Source organism: Hyperolius riggenbachi, chromosome 3, assembly GCF_040937935.1.
Source record: "Hyperolius riggenbachi isolate aHypRig1 chromosome 3, aHypRig1.pri, whole genome shotgun sequence".
NCBI lineage: Eukaryota > Metazoa > Chordata > Amphibia > Anura > Hyperoliidae > Hyperolius > Hyperolius riggenbachi.
Window position 1 is genome coordinate 2,820,079 of NC_090648.1, and position 19,808 is coordinate 2,839,886.

General features: G+C 54.7%; 1 protein-coding gene across 1 annotated transcript; it reads left to right on the forward strand.

Annotated features, from left to right (window-relative positions):
• The first annotated feature begins 2,481 nt into the window (after positions 1-2,481).
• On the forward strand, positions 2,482-19,136 carry CLDN7 (claudin 7). The gene is made up of 4 exons (XM_068273806.1): positions 2,482-2,740; positions 16,266-16,430; positions 16,797-16,881; positions 18,541-19,136. Exons 1-4 carry the CDS (start codon positions 2,518-2,520, stop codon positions 18,713-18,715), a joined length of 648 nt encoding a protein of 215 aa, XP_068129907.1. The 5' UTR covers positions 2,482-2,517; the 3' UTR covers positions 18,716-19,136.
• Positions 19,137-19,808: the final 672 nt, after the last annotated feature.

A 19,808-nucleotide genomic window follows, 5' to 3' on the forward strand; every position in this document is an offset into this window, starting at 1 on the left:
CTGGGGGCAACTGTACTTGGCTAACTTGTACTGGCAGCAACTGTACCTGGCTAACCTATACTGGGGGCAACTGTACCTGGGCAACCTATACTGGGGGCAACTGTACCTGGCTAACCTATACTGGCAGCAACTGTACCTGGCTAATCTATACTGGCAGCAACTGTACCTGGCTAACCTATACTGGGGGCAACTGTACCTGGCTAACCTATACTGGCAGCAACTGTACCTGGCTAATCTATACTGGCAGCAACTGTACCTGGCTAACCTATACTGGGGGCAACTGTACCTGGATAACCTATACTGGGTACAACTGTACCTGGCTAACCTATACTTGGGGCAACTGTACCTAGCTAACCTATACTGGCAGCAACTGCACCTGGTTAACCTATACTGGGGGCAACTATACCTGGCTAACCTATACTGGGGGCAACTGTACCTGGCTAACCTATACAAGGTACAACTGTACCTGGCTAACCTATACTTGGGGCAACTGTACCTGGCTAACCTATACTGGTAGCAACTGCACCTGGCTAACCTATACTGGGGGCAACTGTACCTGGCTAACCTATACTGGGTACAACTGCACCTGGCTAACCTATACTTGGGGCAACTGTACCTGGCTAACCTATACTGGGGGCAACTGCACCTGGCTAACCTATACTGGGTACAACTGTACCTGGCTAACCTATACTTGGGGCAACTGTACCTGGCTAACCTATACTGGGGGCAACTGTACCTGGCTAAACTATACTGGCAGCAACTGTACCTGGGTAACCTATACAGGGTACAACTGTACCTGGCTACCAAAACTGGGGGCACCTATACCTGGCTACCTACCTATATGGAAGGTGTTTTTTGGGGTGTTCACTACAGCTATAACGTGCGGTGCTAACTTGTTGGTTGCTGTTGGATAATTTCAAATGGGGGGGCGGGGTTTGGGGGCGCAGATTCCTCACAAGTCTTCCTCAAGCACCAAAAGGTCTAGAACCGGCCCTGATGTTACCCCTCTGTTCCCAGAGAAGCCAGTATTTGTTCCTTTGTGGCAGGCCACGGCCATGCCAGTGATGCCACAATGGCAGTTAGAGGGGCAGTGGGTTATGATAAAGGGGAGGTGGGGTGTTACGGAAGAGCGGTGAGGGATGATAGAGGGATGGTTAGAGGGGCATGACAGAGGGGCAGTGGAGATGTGAGGCAGTTAGATGTGATATAGGGGCAGTTAGATGGGCAGCGGGTTATGGCAGTTAGATGGGCAGTTAGAGGGATGTGACAGAGGGGCGATGGGGTGTGACAGAGGGGTAGTTAGAGGGGCAGTGGGTTATTGCAGTTAGAGGGGTATGACAGGGGGGCAGTTAGAGGGGCAGTGGGTTATGGCAGTTACACGGGCAGTTAGAGGGGTGTGGCAGAGGGGCGATGGGGTGTGACAGAGGGGTAGTTAGAGGGGCAGTGGGTTATGGCAGTTAGACTGGCAGTTAGAGGGGTGTGGCAGAGGGGCGATTGGGTGTGGCAGAGGGGCAGTTAGAGGGGCAGTGGGTTATGGCAGTTAGACTGGCAGTTAGAGGGGTGTGGCAGAGGGGCGATTGGGTGTGGCAGAGGGGCAGTTAGAGGGGCAGTGGGTTATGGCAGTTAGAGGGGTATGACAAGGGGGGCAGTTAGAGGGGCAGTGAGTTATGGCAGTTAGACGGGCACTTAGAGGGGTGTGGCAGAGGGGCGATGGGGTGTGACAGAGGGGTAGTTAGAGGGGCAGTGGGTTATGGCAGTTAGACTGGCAGTTAGAGGGGTGTGGCAGAGGGGCGATTGGGTGTGGCAGAGGGGCAGTTAGAGGGGCAGTGGGTTATGGCAGTTAGAGGGGTATGACAAGGGGGGCAGTTAGAGGGGCAGTGAGTTATGGCAGTTAGACGGGCAGTGAGTTATGGCAGTTAGAGGGGTATGACAGGGGGGGCAGTTAGAGGGGCAGTGGGTTATGGCAGATAGAGGGGTATGACAGGGGTGCAGTGGGTTATGGCAGTTAGAGGGGCAGTGGGTTATGGCAGTTAGAGGGGTATGACAGGGGGGGCAGTTAGACGGGCAGTGGGTTATGGCAGTTAGAGGGGTATGACAGGGGTGCAGTGGGTTATGGCAGTTAGAGGGGCAGTGAGTTATGGCAGTTAGAGGGGTATGACAGGGGGGCAGTTAGAGGGGCAGTGGGTTACGGCAGTTAGAGGGGTATGACAGGGGGCAGTTAGTGGGGCTATTGGTGACGTCACAGCCCGGAGGGTCAGATAGGAAACAGCAGTTAGTTACACACAATGAGGACGGCGGGCAGTATCGGTGACGTCACGCAGGTGTCTCTCTCTGTGTGCCGGTGAGGGGGCGGGGCCGGTATCGGTGACGTCACGCTGCAGGAAGCGATACCAGCGCGGCGGCGGCGTCTCACCTGTGTGTGGGGGGCGGGGCTACCTGTGAGGGGGGGCGGGGCGGGTATATATTGGGGCGGCGGGCCCAGGTGCGGCATTGTTGGTCGGATCGCGGAGGATCAGGATGGCGAATTCGGGGCTGCAGATGCTGGGCTTTGTCATGTCTCTGCTGGGCTGGATCGGGCTGATCGCTGCGACCATCATGCCTCAGTGGCGGATGTCCTCCTATGCCGGGGACTCCATCATCACCGCGGTGGCCATTTACCAGGGACTGTGGATGACCTGCGCCACCCAGAGCACCGGCCAGATCCAGTGCAAGGTCTATGACTCGCTGCTGCAGCTGGACGGTGAGTGTGACGTCACTACTGTGCCCTACTACAACTACTACCCTCATCACCCCTCCATATATTCCCCCCCCCCACCCAGAGCACCGGCCAGATCCAGTGCAAGGTCTATGACTCGCTGCTGCAGCTGGACGGTGAGTGTGACGTCACTACTGTGCCCTACTACAACTACTACCCCCATCACCCCTCCATATACCCCCCCCCCACCCCCACCCAGAGCACCGGCCAGATCCAGTGCAAGGTCTATGACTCCTTATTACAGCTGGACGGTGAGTGTGACGTCACTACTGTGCCCTACTACAACTACTACCCCCATCACCCCTCCATGTACCCCCCCCCCCCCACCCAGAGCACCGGCCAGATCCAGTGCAAGGTCTATGACTCGCTATTACAGCTGGACGGTGAGTGTGACGTCACTACTGTGCCCTACTACAACTACTACCCTCATCACCCCTCCATATATCCCACCCACCCACCCAGAGCACCGGCCAGATCCAGTGCAAGGTCTATGACTCGCTGCTGCAGCTGGACGGTGAGTGTGACGTCACTACTGTGCCCTACTACAACTACTACCCCCATCACCCCTCCATATACCCCCCCCCACCCCCACCCAGAGCACCGGCCAGATCCAGTGCAAGGTCTATGACTCGCTGCTGCAGCTGGACGGTGAGTGTGACGTCACTACTGTGCCCTACTACAACTACTACCCCCATCACCCCTCCATGTACCCCCCCCCCCCCCCCCCACCCCCACCCAGAGCACCGGCCAGATCCAGTGCAAGGTCTATGACTCGCTGCTGCAGCTGGACGGTGAGTGTGACGTCACTACTGTGCCCTACTACAACTACTACCCCCATCACCCCTCCATGTACCCCCCCCCCCCCCCACCCAGAGCACCGGCCAGATCCAGTGCAAGGTCTATGACTCGCTATTACAGCTGGACGGTGAGTGTGACGTCACTACTGTGCCCTACTACAACTACTACCCTCATCACCCCTCCATATATCCCACCCACCCACCCAGAGCACCGGCCAGATCCAGTGCAAGGTCTATGACTCGCTGCTGCAGCTGGACGGTGAGTGTGACGTCACTACTGTGCCCTACTACAACTACTACCCCCATCACCCCTCCATATACCCCCCCCCCACCCCCACCCAGAGCACCGGCCAGATCCAGTGCAAGGTCTATGACTCCTTATTACAGCTGGACGGTGAGTGTGACGTCATCATATACCCCCCCCCATATACCACTATTACCCCCCCCCATATATACCACTACCCCCCCCCCCCCACCCAGAGCACCGGCCAGATCCAGTGCAAGGTCTATGACTCCTTATTACAGCTGGACGGTGAGTGTGACGTCATCATATACCCCCCCCATATACCACTATTACCCCCCCCATATATACCACTACCCCCCCCCCCCACCCAGAGCACCGGCCAGATCCAGTGCAAGGTCTATGACTCCTTATTACAGCTGGACGGTGAGTGTGACGTCATCATATACCCCCCCATATACCACTATTACCCCCTTCCCCCCCCCCCCCCCCCCCCCAAATATACCACTATTCCCCCCCCCCCCCCCCCACCCAGAGCACCGGCCAGATCCAGTGCAAGGTCTATGACTCCTTATTACAGCTGGACGGTGAGTGCGACGTCATCATATACCCCCCCATCCCCCATATACCACTATTACCCCCCCTCCACCCAGAGCACCGGCCAGATCCAGTGCAAGGTCTATGACTCGCTGCTGCAGCTGGACGGTGAGTGTGACGTCATCATATACCCCCCCCCATATACCACTATTACCCCCTCCCCCCCCCCCCCCCCACCCAGAGCACCGGCCAGATCCAGTGCAAGGTCTATGACTCGCTGCTGCAGCTGGACGGTGAGTGTGACGTCACTACTGTGCCCTACTACTACCCCATCACCCCTCCATATATCCCCCCCCCCCCCCCCCACACCCACCCAGAGCACCGGCCAGATCCAGTGCAAGGTCTATGACTCGCTGCTGCAGCTGGACGGTGAGTGTGACGTCACTACTGTGCCCTACTACTACCCCATCACCCCTCCATATATCCCCCCCCCCCCCCTATACTGTATTACTATCCCCCTTTCTCACTGGCCAGCTCCAGTGCAAGGTTTACTATTCTTACTTAGTATTCATAGCACTAGCATCTTCTGCAGCACTGTACAGAGTACATAGTTATGTCACTGACTGTCCTCAGAGGAGCCCACACTCTAATCCTACCATAGTCATAGTCTAATGTCCTACCATATTATTATTATGTATTTATATAGCACTGACATCTTCTGCAGCACTGTACAGAGTACATAGTCATGTCACTGACTGTCCTCAGAGGAGCTCACACTCTAATTCTACGATAGTCATAGTCTAATGTCCTCCCATATTATTATTATGTATTTATATATCACTGACATCTTCTGCAGCACATTACAGAGTACATAGTCATGTCACTGACTGTCCTCAGAGGAGCTCACACTCTAATCCTACCATAGTCATAGTCTAATGTCCTACCATATTATTATTATGTATTTATATAGCACTGACATCTCCTGCAGCACATTACAGAGTACATAGTCATGTCACTGACTGTCCTCAGAGGAGCTCACACTGTAATCCTACCATAGTCATAGTCTAATGCCTTACCATATTATTATTATGTATTTATATAGCACTGACATCTCCTGCAGCACATTACAGAGTACATAGTCATGTCACTGACTGTCCTCAGAGGAGCTCAGTCTAATCTTACCGTAGTTATGTCTATGTATGTATAGTGTACGTATAATGAGGTTTAGAGGGGCCTCTCCCAGGCAGTGGTTGGTGGTGGGGAGGGGGATGGTTGGTGGTTGCCCCTGTGCCCTGTAGGCCTCACCCAGGCAGTGGTTGGCACGAGGGATGGTTGGTGGTTGCCCCTGTGCCCTGTAGGCCTCTCCCAGGCAGTGGTTGGCGGGGGGGGATGGTTGGTGGTTGCCCCTGTGCCCTGTAGGCCTCTCCCAGGCAGTGGTTGGCAGGAGGGATGGTTGGTGTTTGCCCCTGTGCCCTGTAGGCCTCTCCCAGGCAGTGGTTGGCAGGGGATGGTTGGTGTTTGCCCCTGTGCCCTGTAGGCTTCTCCCAGGCAGTGGTTGGCAGGAGGGATGGTTGGTGGTTGCCCCTGTGCCCTGTAGGCCTCTCCCAGGCGGTGGTTGGCAGGAGGGATGGTTGGTGGTTGCCCCTGTGCCCTGTAGGCCTCTCCCAGGCGGTGGTTGGCAGGAGGGATGCTTGGTGTTTGCCCCTGTGCCCTGTAGGCCTCTCCCAGGCAGTGGTTGGCAGGAGGGATGGTTGGTGGTTGCCCCTGTGCCCTGTAGGCCTCTCCCAGGCAGCGGTTGGCAGGGGGATGGTTGGTGGTTGCCCCTGTGCCCTGTAGACCTCTCCCAGGCAGCGGTTGGCAAGAGGGATGGTTGGTGGTTGCCCCTGTGCCCTGTAGGCCTCTCCCAGGCAGTGGTTGGCAGGGGGATGGTTGGTGTTTGCCCCTGTGCCCTGTAGACCTCTCCCAGGCAGCGGTTGGCAAGAGGGATGGTTGGTGGTTGCCCTTGTACCCTGTAGGCCTCTCCCAGGCAGTGGTTGGCAGGGGGATGGTTGGTGGTTGCCCCTGTGCCCTGTAGGCCTCTCCCAGGCAGCGGTTGGCAAGAGGGATGGTTGGTGGTTGCCCCTGTGCCCTGTAGGCCTCTCCCAGGCAGTGGTTGGCAGGGGGATGGTTGGTGTTTTCCCCTGTGCCCTGTATGCCTCTCCCAGGCAGTGGTTGGCAGGAGGGATGGTTGGGTGTTTGCCCCTGTGCCCAGTAGACCTCTCCCAGGCAGTGGTTGGCAGGAGGGGTGGTTGGTGGTTGCCCCTGTGCCCTGTAGGCCTCTCCCAGGCAGTGGTTGGCAGGAGGGGTGGTTGGTGGTTGCCCCTGTGCCCTGTAGGCCTCTCCCAGGCAGTGGGTGGTGTTTGCCCCTGTGCCCTGTAGGCCTCTCCCAGGCAGTGGTTGGCAGGAGGGATGGTTGGTGTTTGCCCCTCTTCCCTGTAGGCCTCTCCCAGGCAGTGGTTGGCAGGGGGATGGTTGGTGGTTGCCCCTGTGCCCTGTAGGCCTCTCCCATGCAGTGGTTGGCAGGGGGATGGTTGGTGGTTGCCCTTGTACCCTGTAGGCCTCTCCCAGGCAGTGGTTGGCAGGATGGATGGTTGGTGGTTGCCCTTGTGCCCTGTAGGCCTCTCCCAGGCAGTGGTTGGCAGGAGGGATGGTTGGTGGTTGCCCCTGTGCCCTGTAGGCCTCTCCCAGGCATTGGTTGGCAGGAGGGATGGTTGGTGTTTGCCCCTGTGCCCTGTAGGCTTCTCCCAGGCAGTGGTTGGCAGGAGGGATGGTTGGTGTTTGCCCCTGTGCCCTGTAGGCCTCTCCCAGGCAGTGGTTGGCAGGAGGGATGGTTGGTGGTTGCCCCTGTGCCCTGTAGGCCTCTCCCAGGCAGTGGTTGGCAGGGGGATGGTTGGTTGCCCCTGTACCCTGTAGGCCTCTCCCAGGCAGTGGTTGGCAGGGGGGGGGATATGGTTGGTGTTTGCCCCTGTGCCCTGTAGGCCTCTCCCAGGCAGTGGTTGGCAGGAGGGATGGTTGGTGTTTGCCCCTGTGCCCTGTAAGCCTCTCCCAGGCAGTGGTTGGCAGGGGTTGGTTGGTGGTTGCCCCTGTGCCCTGTAGGCCTCTCCCAGGCAGTGTTTGGCAGGGGGGTGGTTGCTGGTTGCCCCTGTGCCCTGTAGGCCTCTCCCAGGCAGTGGTTGGCAGGAGGGATGGTTGGTGGTTGCCCCTGTGCCCTGTGTTGCCCCTGTGCCCTGTAGGCCTCTCCCAGGCAGTGGTTGGCAGGGGGATGGTGGTTGCCCCTGTACCCTGTAGGCCTCTCCCAGGCAGTGGTTGGCGGGGGGGGGGGGGGGGGATATGGTTGGTGTTTGCCCCTGTGCCCTGTAGGCCTCTCCCAGGCAGTGGTTGGCAGGAGGGATGGTTGGTGTTTGCCCCTGTGCCCTGTAAGCCTCTCCCAGGCAGTGGTTGGCAGGGGTTGGTTGGTGGTTGCCCCTGTGCCCTGTAGGCCTCTCCCAGGCAGTGTTTGGCAGGGGGTGTTGCTGGTTGCCCCTGTGCCCTGTAGGCCTCTCCCAGGCAGTGGTTGGCATGAGGGATGGTTGGTGGTTTCCCCTGTACCCTGTAGGCCTCTCCCAGGCAGTGGTTGGCAGGGGGATGGTTGGTGGTTACCCCTGTGCCCTGTAGGCCTCTCCCATGCAGTGGTTGGCAGGGGGATGGTTGGTGGTTGCCCTTGTACCCTGTAGGCCTCTCCCAGGCAGTGGTTGGCAGGGGGGGGGGGGGATATGGTCGGTGTTTGCCCTGTGCCCTGTAGGCCTCTCCAGGCAGTGGTTGGCAGGGGGATGGTTGGTGGTTGCCCCTGTGTCCTGTAGGCCTCTTCCAGGCAGTGGTTGGCAGGGGGATGGTTTGTGGTTGCCCTTGTGCCCTGTAGGCCTCTCCCAGGCAGTGGTTGGCAGGAGGGATGGTTGGCGGTTGCCCCTGTGCCCTGTAGGCCTCTCCTAGGCAGTGGTTGGCAGAGGGATGGTTGGTGTTTGCCCCTGTGCCCTGTAGGCCTCTCCCAGGCAGTGGTTGGCAGGGGGGGTGGTTGTTGGTTGCCCCTGTGCTCTGTAGGCCTCTCCCAGGCAGTGGTTGGCAGGAGGGGTGGTTGGTGGTTGCCCCTGTGCCCTGTAGGCCTCTCCCAGGCAGTGGTTGGCAGGAGGGATGGTTGGTGGTTGCCCCTGTGCCCTGTAGGCTTCTCCCAGGCAGTGGTTGGCAGGAGGGATGGCTGGTGGTTGCCCCTGTGCCCTGTAGGCTTCTCCCAGGCAGTGGTTGGCAGGAGGGATGGCTGGTGGTTGCCCCTGTGCCCTGTAGGCTTCTCCCAGGCAGTGGTTGGCAGGAGGGATGGCTGGTGGTTGCCCCTGTGCCCTGTAGGCCTCTCCCAGCAGTGGTTGGCAGGGGATGGCTGGTGGTTGCCCCTGTGCCCTGTAGGCCTCTCCCAGGCAGTGGTTGGCAGGGGGATGGTTGGTGGTTGCCCCTGTACCCTGTAGGCCTCTTCCAGGCAGTGGTTGGGAGGGGGATGGTTGGTGTTTGCCCCTGTGCCCTGTAGTCTCTCCCAGGCAGGGGTTGGTTGGTGGTTGCCCCTGTGCCCTGTAGGCCTCTCCTAGGCAGTGGTTGGCAGAGGGGGTGGTTGGTGGTTGCCCCTGTGCCCTGTAGGCCTCTCCAGGCAGTGGTTGGCAGGAGGGATGGTTGGTGGTTGCCCCTGTGCCCTGTAGGCCTCTCCCAGGCAGTGGTTGGCAGGGGGATGGTTGGTGGTTGCCCCTGTACCCTGTAGGCCTCTTCAGGCAGTGGTTGGGAGGGGGATGGTTGGTGTTTGCCCCTGTGCCCTGTAGTCCTCTCCCAGGCAGGGGTTGGTTGGTGGTTGCCCCTGTGCCCTGTAGGCCTCTCCTAGGCAGTGGTTGGCAGAGGGGGTGGTTGGTGGTTGCCCTGTGCCCTGTAGGCCTCTCCCAGGCAGTGGTTGGCAGGAGGGATGGTTGGTGGTTGCCCCTGTGCCCTGTAGGCCTCTCCCAGGCAGTGGTTGGCAGGGGGATGGTTGGTTGCCCCTGTACCCTGTAGGCCTCTCCTAGGCAGTGGTTGGCAGAGGGGTGGTTGGTGGTTGCCCCTGTGCCCTGTAGGCCTCTCCAGGCAGTGGTTGGCAGGAGGGATGGTTGGTGTTTGCCCCTGTGCCCTGTAGACCTCTCCCAGGCAGTGGTTGGCAGGGGGGGGGGGATGGTTGGTGTTTGCCCCTGTGCCCTGTAGGCCTCTCCCAGGCAGTGGTTGGCAGGGGGATTCTTGGTGTTTGCCCCTGTGCTCTGTAGGCCTCTCCCATGCAGTGGTTGGCAGGAGGGATGGTTGGTGGTTGCCCCTGTGCCCTGTAGGCTTCTCCCAGGCAGTGGTTGGCAGGAAGGATGGTTGGCGGTTGCCCCTGTGCCCTGTAGGCCTCTCCCAGGCAGTGACTGGCAGGAGGGATGGTTTGTGTTTGCCCTTGTGCCCTGTAGGCCTCTCCAGGCAGTGGTTGGCAGGGGGTGGGTTGGTGTTTGCCCTTGTGCCCTGTAGGCCTCTCCCAGGCAGCAGTTGGCAGTGAGGACGGCACGGTGGGGCGGTGGCTCTTCTGCTTTCCACCCTGAACTAGTCAGACCGGTTTGAGGCTGAACTTCTGCTCATTCTCTCACCCCTCCCTGTAACTGAAACTGGATCTGGGCCTGCAGAGCCTGCCTCCCCCTCCTCCGCACACAATGCCCCCTGTAGATGGTACCGTTCTCTGCATGAGATCAGCACACTCCTGGCATGTGCTGCGTTCCGTTATGCCTTATCGGTGCTGATAAGTCAGTGTGAGACCTGATAACCCGCTTATCTGGGGTGGAGACGTGTATAGCGGGATATGCTGCTACTGGAGTGACACCTGTGTAAGCTCTGATATATGGAGCTTATATAAGCTTCCCTGCTGGTGTGTGCTGAGCCCGTGTGCCGTGTTGGGGGTGTGCTGAGCCCGTGTGCCGTGTTGGGGGTGTGCTGAGCCCGTGTGCCGTGTTGGGGGTGTGCTGAGCCCGTGTGCCGTGTTGGGGGTGTGCTGAGCCCGTGTGCCGTGCCGGTGTATACAGACATGGACAACTTGACTTTCATACAGCGCTGTTTATTGGAGCGCTTGCTTAATTCGGTACACAGCATACAATTTTCTGGTAGTTACCTGCTAGATCGATTTCCAACATGTTTGATCTGAATTTCGTTTTTTTTTTGTTTTTTTTGTTTATCGCTTTTCATGGAACTGAATAAACAATCGCAAGATCGAAAATTTGATCTAAACTCAGATGGGACATGTTGGAAATAGATCTGCCAGAAAATTGTATGGTGCCTCATTCAGTAACCAAATGTCGGGAAATTACCGAATGCGGTATGGTTGTGTTTACATTCACAAGGTTTTCTGCCTGAAATTACTGTTTGCAGTAAAAAGTGATGAAAGTGCGGTAACGTGTCAGTAAAAATGTTATGCTGGGAATACACCATTTACACATTCACGTTATTGGCAGGTTGTGTGGCGGTCTTGCTGTGTGTGGCCACCTGGGGGCGACTGTGCGTCCGACTGATCGCATGTCCTCCGACCCTGAAAGTTTATAAATCTGTAATGATAGTCCAGGCAGGATCTTCTGTAACCCTTCTGCCATGTATCTTGTATGATGTCAGTGCTGTCCACATGTGACCCTGCAGGCGATACTCTGCTGGGAGTGACCCTGTGGTATCGGTGGCCGATGTCCTGTATGTCAGTGCTGTCCACATGTGACCCTGCAGGCGATACTCTGTGGTATCGGTGGCCGATGTCCAGTATTGTGTGAGGGGGGGGGGGGGGGACTTCCTCTTGTGTTTACCTCTTTCAGTTTCTGTGAAACTCTCCCCTCCCCCGGGAGCGTCACACCCTGCTGTCACCTTAGACCGGCTGCCTGCTGCACTGTAATAGCAGCACTGACTCAGCTCCTCTCAGTACTGAAGCCTAAGACCAGGCAACCTCCTGTGTTACACAATGAGGCCTCATAGCTGCTCCCTGACTCACCACCTGGAAATGTTCCTCAGCAAGGTCACGCAATCCAGATCCAACCTTCTGCCTGTCCCTACATACCTGAGCCAAGCTGAGAACCCTACAGAGTACAGAGCCAGGGGCATCTGTCCTACCACAGTCCATGGTCATGCAATCCAGATCCAACCTTCTACCTGTCCCTACATACCTGAGCCAGGCTGAGAACCCTACAGAGTACAGAGCCAGGGGCAACTGTCCTACCACAGTCCATGGTCACACAATCCAGATCCAACCTTCTACCTGTCCCTACATACCTGAGCCAAGCTGAGAACCCTACAGAGTACAGAGCCAGGGGCATCTGTCCTACCACAGTCCATGGTCACGCAATCCAGATATCCCTGGTACCTGAAGGTCCCAACCTCCTACCTGAACCAGGCTGAGAACCCTACAGAGTACATACAGGGTCATCTAATGTCCTACCATAGTCTATGGTCACGCAATCCAGATATTCCTGGTACCTGAAGGTCCCAACCTCCTACAAATTCAGAATTGGTTATGACAGTGACAAAAGTAACATGAATAAAATGTGTAAAAAATTTCAAGACACAGGAAGGTGAGAGCCCTGCCCTTGCAAACATACAATCTAGGAGAGGGGGGGGGGGGGGAAGAGGGGGTAGTATACAATATTCCTACCCAGACGCAGTGTTTTTAGGTTGGGGCAGTGAGTTTTGAGGAAGCATTTCAATATATCAAAGATTGGAGAGTGACAGATGTGTTGTGGAAGGGCATTCCAGAGGGGTGAGGCTTGTGAGAAGTCTTGTATATGTGAACGTGAGGAGGTAATTAAAGAGGCCAGAAGAAGGTCCTGTGCAGATCTGAGATTGTGGTTGGATTGGTATCTGGAAAAGAGTGAGATGTACAGGGGAGATTGTGGAGAGCTTTGTAGGTTAGGGTTAGGAGGTTGAACTGAATCCTCTGGTTAATTGGCAGCCAGTGAAGAGCTTGGCAGAGGAAGAGCGAGAGGAGAGATGAATGAGATGAGCTGCCAAGTTCAGTACAGGTTGGAGGGGTGCTTGTTAGTACACGCTCTTATATCTTGGACTATTGAAATTGCTTGGTGGACTTCCAACTAACATTTTGGTTGTCATGGGAGAGAGGTCAGATGAGTGTTTTTGAGTTGGAGATGACAGGAGCTGGTTAGGGAGTTGATGTGAGGAATAAATGAGAAGGAAGAATCAAATGTTACCCCCAAGCACCGTGCTTTGGGAACTGAAGTTATAGGAGTGCTATTAACACTTATTGTAATATCGGGCAAGGAGGTGGACAAAGATGGTGGAAAAACTATTAGTTCAGTTTTACTCATATTAAGTTTTTTTTAAAAAGCGAGAGGTAAGTAAGAGATGGACTAGCCCAAAACCTGTCGGTTCTGTCAGATTTCTACTAACTAGTGGGACAGCAACAAAGGAGAAAAGTCATTTATGGCTCAGTTTACTCTGGAAGAAAAATACTACTAGTTTGTATACGTTTACACGTATTTTACATTTTTCGCGCTAGTGGTATTTTAAAGTCATTGGGAACCGCTTGATAAAAAAGAAACCAGATACTTAAGCTCTGAGTCCTAATGAGCCGTCCTCTCCCGGTGCCCGCAGTGCAGCGCTGTCCCAGGAGCAGTAATTGTCTATATTGGTCAAATACTACTCCTTCCGCCAGCGAAGTTTATTTCAGAAAGTCTTTGGGAGCCAGAGTCCTCCCTGAGACTGGGCGCTCCATACTGTGCGAGCGCCTTCAATCACGCATGTGCAGTATGGAGCTGCCCTGTCTTCAGGAGGACTCTGCTCCCAACGTCTCCTGCGGCGGGGGGATGTGAGCGGGGGAGCCAGAGTCCTCCCTACTGGGCGCTCCATACTGTGCGAGCGCCTTCCATAACACATGTGCAGTATGGAGCTGCCTGTCTTCAGGAGGACTCTGCTCCCAACGTCTCCCGCGGCGGGGGGTATGTGAGTGGGGGAGCCAGAGTCCTCCCTAAGACTGGGCGCTCCATACTGTGCGAGCGCCTTCCATAACACATGTGCAGTATGGAGCTGCCTGTCTTCAGGAGGACTCTGCTCCCGACGTCTCCCGCGGCGGGGGGATGATAACTGGGGAGCCAGAGTCCTCCCTAAGACTGGGCGCTCCATACTGTGCGAGCGCCTTCCATAACACATGTGCAGTATGGAGCTGCCTGTCTTCAGGAGGACTCTGCTCCCAACGTCTCCCGCGGCGGGGGGATGATAACGGGGGAGCCAGAGTCCTCCCTAAGAATGGGCGCTCCATACTGTGCGAGCGCCTTCCATAACACATGTGCAGTATGGAGCTGCCTGTCTTCAGGAGGACTCTGCTCCCAACGTCTCCCGCGGCGGGGGGATGATAGCGGGGGAGCCAGAGTCCTCCCTAAGACTGGGCGCTCCATACTGTGCGAGCGCCTTCCATAACACGTGCAGTATGGAGCTGCCTGTCTTCAGGAGGACTCTGCTCCCGACGTCTCCCCGCGGCGGGGGGATAACGGGGGAGCCAGAGTCCTCCCTAAGACTGGGCGCTCCATACTGCGCGAGCGCCTTCCATAACGCATGTGCAGTATGGAGCTGCCTGTCTTCAGGAGGACTCTGCTCCCGACGTCTCCCCGCGGCGGGGGGATAACGGGGGAGCCAGAGTCCTCCCTAAGACTGGACGCTCCATACTGCGCGAGCGCCTTCCATAACACATGTGCAGTATGGAGCTGCCTGTCTTCAGGAGGACTCTGCTCCCGACGTCTCCCCGCGGCGGGGGGATGATAACGGGGGAGCCAGAGTCCTCCCTAAGACTGGGCACTTCATACTGCGCGAGCGCCTTCCATAACACATGTGCAGTATGGAGCTGCCTGTCTTCAGGAGGACTCTGCTCCCGACGTCTCCCTGCGGCGGGGGGATAACGGGGGAGCCAGAGTCCTCCCTAAGACTGGACGCTCCATACTGCGCGAGCGCCTTCCATAACACATGTGCAGTATGGAGCTGCCTGTCTTCAGGAGGACTCTACTCCCAACGTCTCCCGCGGCGGGGGATGTGAGCGGGGGAGCCAGAGTCCTCCCTAAGACTGGGCACTTCATACTGCGCGAGCGCCTTCCATAACACATGTGCAGTATGGAGCTGCCTGTCTTCAGGAGGACTCTGCTCCCGACGTCTCCCCGCGGCGGGGGGATGTGAGCAGGGGAGCCAGAGTCCTCCCTAAGACTGGGCGCTCCATACTGTGCGAGCGCCTTCCATAACACATGTGCAGTATGGAGCTGCCTGTCTTCAGGAGGACTCTGCTCCCAACGTCTTCCGCGGCGGGGGGATGTTAATGGGGGAGCCAGCGCTGCACTGAGGGCACCGGCAGAGGGAAGGATCATTGGGACCCAGCGCCTTCCCTCTCCTTGGGTATCTTGTTTTTTTTTTTGTTTTTTTTTAATATGAAATTAAGTCGTCGCGTATTAATTTTCCTCTTTACCTTTATCTGAATGTCTGGTGCTGCTAGTCCCCAGCATTTTGCTTCTTGCTGTAATATTGTAAAACTAATCTCTGGAGGGTTCTAGCCCAGATAAAGCTCTGGAACATTCTATCCAAAGCAGAAAGGCAGGTGTTGGGAAGGGCCAATAGCAAGCATGGCATCACAAACCAAATCCTTGGCAGAATCAGCACTCTAATATTGCAATTCTGCCCAAAATATTATGGGGACGATGCCACTCGCATCAATAGTCTGTCTGCCTGAATGTTTTCAGAATTACTCTAACAAGTCCTTAGTTTTGAAGGCCTCAGTATCTGATGGTGATTGTTCCAGATAAATGTGCAATATCTGTTTGTGGAGATGGTCACATTCTAGGCACAGCCAATGTCAAGGATCACAGCTCTATAAGCCTTCATTTTGCGGTTTGAGATGGTACTAAAGACCTGACTCTCTCGTACATAGGATTATAGGCTAGTAAGACGTCCTCTGCATAGGCCAGTAATTGGTGGGTAATGTAGCGTCGCCCAGTTGGCAATATTGTCAACCTAACAGCTGTGTCCCTTGATCTGAGCTATACAGGCAGTGCAGGCCCCCTCTGTGTATACGATCACTACCCCCCCCCCCCCCCATAGTGGGCCACACCATATTGACCATGTCATGCAGGGAAGATGTGTTCTGTAGTAATTGGCTGTATCTGGTGTCACTTGATGGCTGTTGTGTCTCTGCAGCAGGGAAGAATGTGGCTGTTTGAGACATGATCCAGCATGCTCTGGTATGGGGGCTTCAGGGTCCTCCATGGGAGGGGGGGGGGGGGGGGAGAGGTACAGCGCTCACAGTGGGCTGCGTAATCTGATATCTGAGCAGAGCTCCTGGCTGTCACTGACTTCTGAACAGCTAAGGTGGTCCATATATCACTCGATGGCTGCCACATTGACCATCTCTGATGGAATCTGATTACCCCCATATACAGTATGTAATGCGTGGTCTCTTATGTGGCCAATAAGTGGGTGGAGCTTCTCCACTATCAGGCCTTCATTCTGACTGCTGGTTGGACCTACTGACTACCTCAGATATGTGAAGGAACAGTTCCTATATCATGCACCCTGCCTATCAGGAAGGGAATAAACAGGTGTGTCTGTAACCCTCTATGATCCACCAGCGGAAATTGCTGAGGTCCACTTGTATGTCCGACCTGGTCTCCATCTTCTCATGGTCTTTTTCACCATAGCTGTATGTACTTGTAACGTGTGGTCTCTTCACCATAGCTGATTTACTATGTAGGGTAATGTGTGGTCTTCACCATAGCTGATGTACTCCTATGTTAGGGTAATGTGGTCTCTTCACCATAGCTGATGTACTCCTATGTAGGGTAATGTGTGGTCTAACCTGTCTCCTTTCCCCCCTCAGCTGCTCTTCAGGCCACCCGAGCCCTCATGGTGCTCTCCATCCTGCTCGGGGTGTTCGGTATGGCCATTTCCACCATGGGGATGAAGTGCACGAAATGTGGCGGAGATGACAAGGTGAAGAAAGCTCGGATTGCCATGACTGGAGGGTTCGTCTTCCTGCTGGCTGGTGAGTACATCCACCTTCATCTGAGGTCCGGCTTCTGGTGGGGAAGACAACGGTCAGCCATAAATCTGTCACTTGCCTTCCTTTCTAGAACGCTGATCTTTAAAGATAAACCAGATTTTAATTTTACTGTAAGTGTTTGCAGTCTATTATAGAGAATTATCCCATGGAGGGATTACCAGATGGGGATTCTAAAAGACAGAAGTAAAACCCTGTCTGAGTCTCCAATGTCCCGTTCCCTTGAGCTAATTGTCCCATCCCTTGAGCCACCTATAAGCAGAGTGGTGGAGGTAGGCATCACTAGGCAGTGTTGAGCTGTAGTAGATGACTCTTGTGATGACTCTGCTGACTGGTATTTCTCTCCTGTAGGTCTTGCTGCTCTCATTGCTTGTTCCTGGTATGGAAATCAGATTATCCGGGATTTCTACAACCCTCTGACACCCATCAACACAAAGTGAGTATTCCATGCTTGTCAGACCCCCTTGCCCATTGCCTTCTGCTTCTAGTCAGACACCTAGTCATTACAATCTGGTTCCTTCAGCTTCTCAGTCCACCATTGAGTCAGGTGATCTTCAGTAGCGTGTATAAGATGAATGCTTTAAAGGGAAGGTTCAGGGAGTGGGACGTCCCCCGGGCTGTACTGCGCAGTAGTTCTGCGCCTACGCAGTACAGCCCGGAGGACGTCCGATGACGACAGCATGCCCGTGTGGAGCGCAGAAGAGCCTGACCTGGCAGCTGGCCAGGTTGGGTCTGCCGCCGGAGACCACTGGGAGCCTGCGGAGCGGCGGCGAGGGCACTTCCTGCCTGCCACGGGCTGGAGGAAGCCCCAGGTAAGTGGATATGGATTTTTCTTACCCACTTCCTGAACCTTCCCTTTAAGGCACCCGCAGACCTGCTCCTTCCCTGAGGCAAATCAGCGGATTGAAATCTTTTTGGCCACATGCTAAGGGTAGTTTGTCATGAAGCACCTGTCGTGCCCCTAATAGCTGCCATAATACCAGTACTCACCATGTGATTATTCAAAATACTTTTTTGCAACAGGCGACTCCTTTTTCACAATTTTTTTTTTTTTTTTGGGGATGTGTAAACTCATTTAACAAAAACAGTAAATTGTTAAACTGTGTGGCGATCATGTTGTATCACTGAGCGAGTGAGCCCCATACACTCCTGTGGAAATGAGTGCAATCGCTGCTTCTGCAATCATTTAGTTTTCCTCCACAAACTACTTCTTTAAAGGGGAACTTCTGCCTAAACAAATATGCTGCCATTAAGTTACATTAGTTATATTCATTAAAAGTTAGGTAATCTCGTACCCAACCGGTTTTAAAAGAACAGGCAAATGTTTGTGATTTCATGGGGGCAGCCATCTTGTTCATGATGGCAGCCATCTTTTTGGCTGAAATGAGTGACAGAGCATGAGACACAGTTCCAACTGTCCTGTGTCCTGATCACACCTCACAGCTGCAAACGCTAGGCTTCAAATCTCAAATTCAAAAAAATTGAACGAGAACAATATCAGAAATCCCATCATGCTTTGCACAGCATCAGGGGGAAAATGCCAGGGCAGTTTTTCTTCTGTGCAGCTAAAAATGAGTGTTGGATAAGAAAAAAGTTCTGATGCTGTGAAACTGTTAAAGATACACCAGGCCTTTTCAGTGCTACTAAGTAGACTTTTAGATTTAAGATCAGGCCTGATGGATCGGAACGATCATTTGTCAGCGGAGGTCTCCCGATCATCTCGCTGTGGGCACTTTGTGTTAGACCAGATCAGATGTGTTGCTCACTCCAGAGCTGTCCTCTCAGCATGAGTTCCACAGCTAGGATTCCGCACTCCACACAATGGGGGGGGGGGGGGGGGGTATTGGGGAGATGGGTGTGGAGCTTGAACACTGTTTTGTCTAGAATGTGGATGCTGAACAGAGCTCATGCTTACAGCCCCCCCCTCCCCTTATGGCTTCTTCCAGATTCTCCAGCACTCAATCCAATCCAGATCTGTCCCATTAAACGTGCTTCCTGCTACTGCATATGATTTGCATACAAAGCTGAAATTATTTGCATGTCATTGACCATCTCAGTAGAAGTGTCTGATTCTACGCCTCTGTTCCTTCTCCAGGTACGAGTTTGGTGCCGGCGTCTTCCTTGGCTGGGCTGGATCACTCTTGGTTATACTTGGTGGTGCCCTCTTGGCCTGTTCATGCCCAAAGAAGACTAGCTACAACACCAAAGGCTACCCAAAGAGCGGAGGAGCGCGGACCAAGGCTGCTTCCACCGGCAAGGACTATGTGTGATCCATCTCCTGGATGTCCATCTAGTGGCAATCTCCTGGGGTCCATCTGTCATGTCTTCCCATGGTGCAGCTCTGTGAAGGAGATCTGCGGGCACATGGCACGAATGGCCTGCATGGAACTGATACTGGTTGGCCTCCTTGCATCTTCTGGTCCTTAGGGAAGGAACTGTAACCTGAACTGTCACAGAGCTCCAAGCTTGCCGCTTCTTAGTGCCTTTCCACAATTTTCAAGGAATTTTAGCCCAGTTTGTTTGGTTTGTAATACCGGGGAGGGGGGGGGGGGGGCGGGGATATGAGATGCCGACCTGCCGTGATGTCCATACAACCTTGTTCCCGGTCATATTTGTAAGCTGTTTTACATTTTTAGTAGATTGTTTTGTAAATATATATTTTTTTTCAATAAAAGTGTAAATTTTGCCTCATCTTATCGTGTGACTTATATGGACCCGCCCAGAGCTGGTGTCACATGACCTGCTGATCATGCCAATGTTTACACCAACGTTGTGCAAACTGGTAAGCAGCATGGCACTGGCCAGTGAAAGGCCTTCCTTGTGGATTTGGAAAAGGCCAGTGACCATTTGTAGAAACATTACGATTCTCAAGTCTGGTACACACCCTCAATGTTCGCCATCTCATCTAGTGTAAAGGTAGCCATACACAGGCGGCTGATCGACCATCTGATCCGATTATTGGAATCTAATCGGATGAAAATTGGGTTGTATTAGTACATGCTGCAATAGGTAGGGCCGACTCGCTCAATTAGGTGTGTGTGTGGTAACAGCATGCAATTTGAGGACAATCTACTAACCCCCCCCCCCCCCAACGCTGTCGTGTTAATCCCCCCCCCCCCCCCCCCCCCCCGATGTTCAATCTCCCCGTACAAGTGATACATGCCTCTCCGGCCTGTGCTTTCCCTCTGCTTGCTCTGGGATGCCTCCATTCTCCATACACCGCGCCCCACGTGGCTAACTGCCAGGAAAGTCCATTTATGCTCCTTCCTCAGTGTTAAGTGGACTTTCTATTCAACCTGTTATAGAGAACAATAGGAGAAATAAAACTCCAAATATTTACTGCACTTACAACTTTTTAAGGAA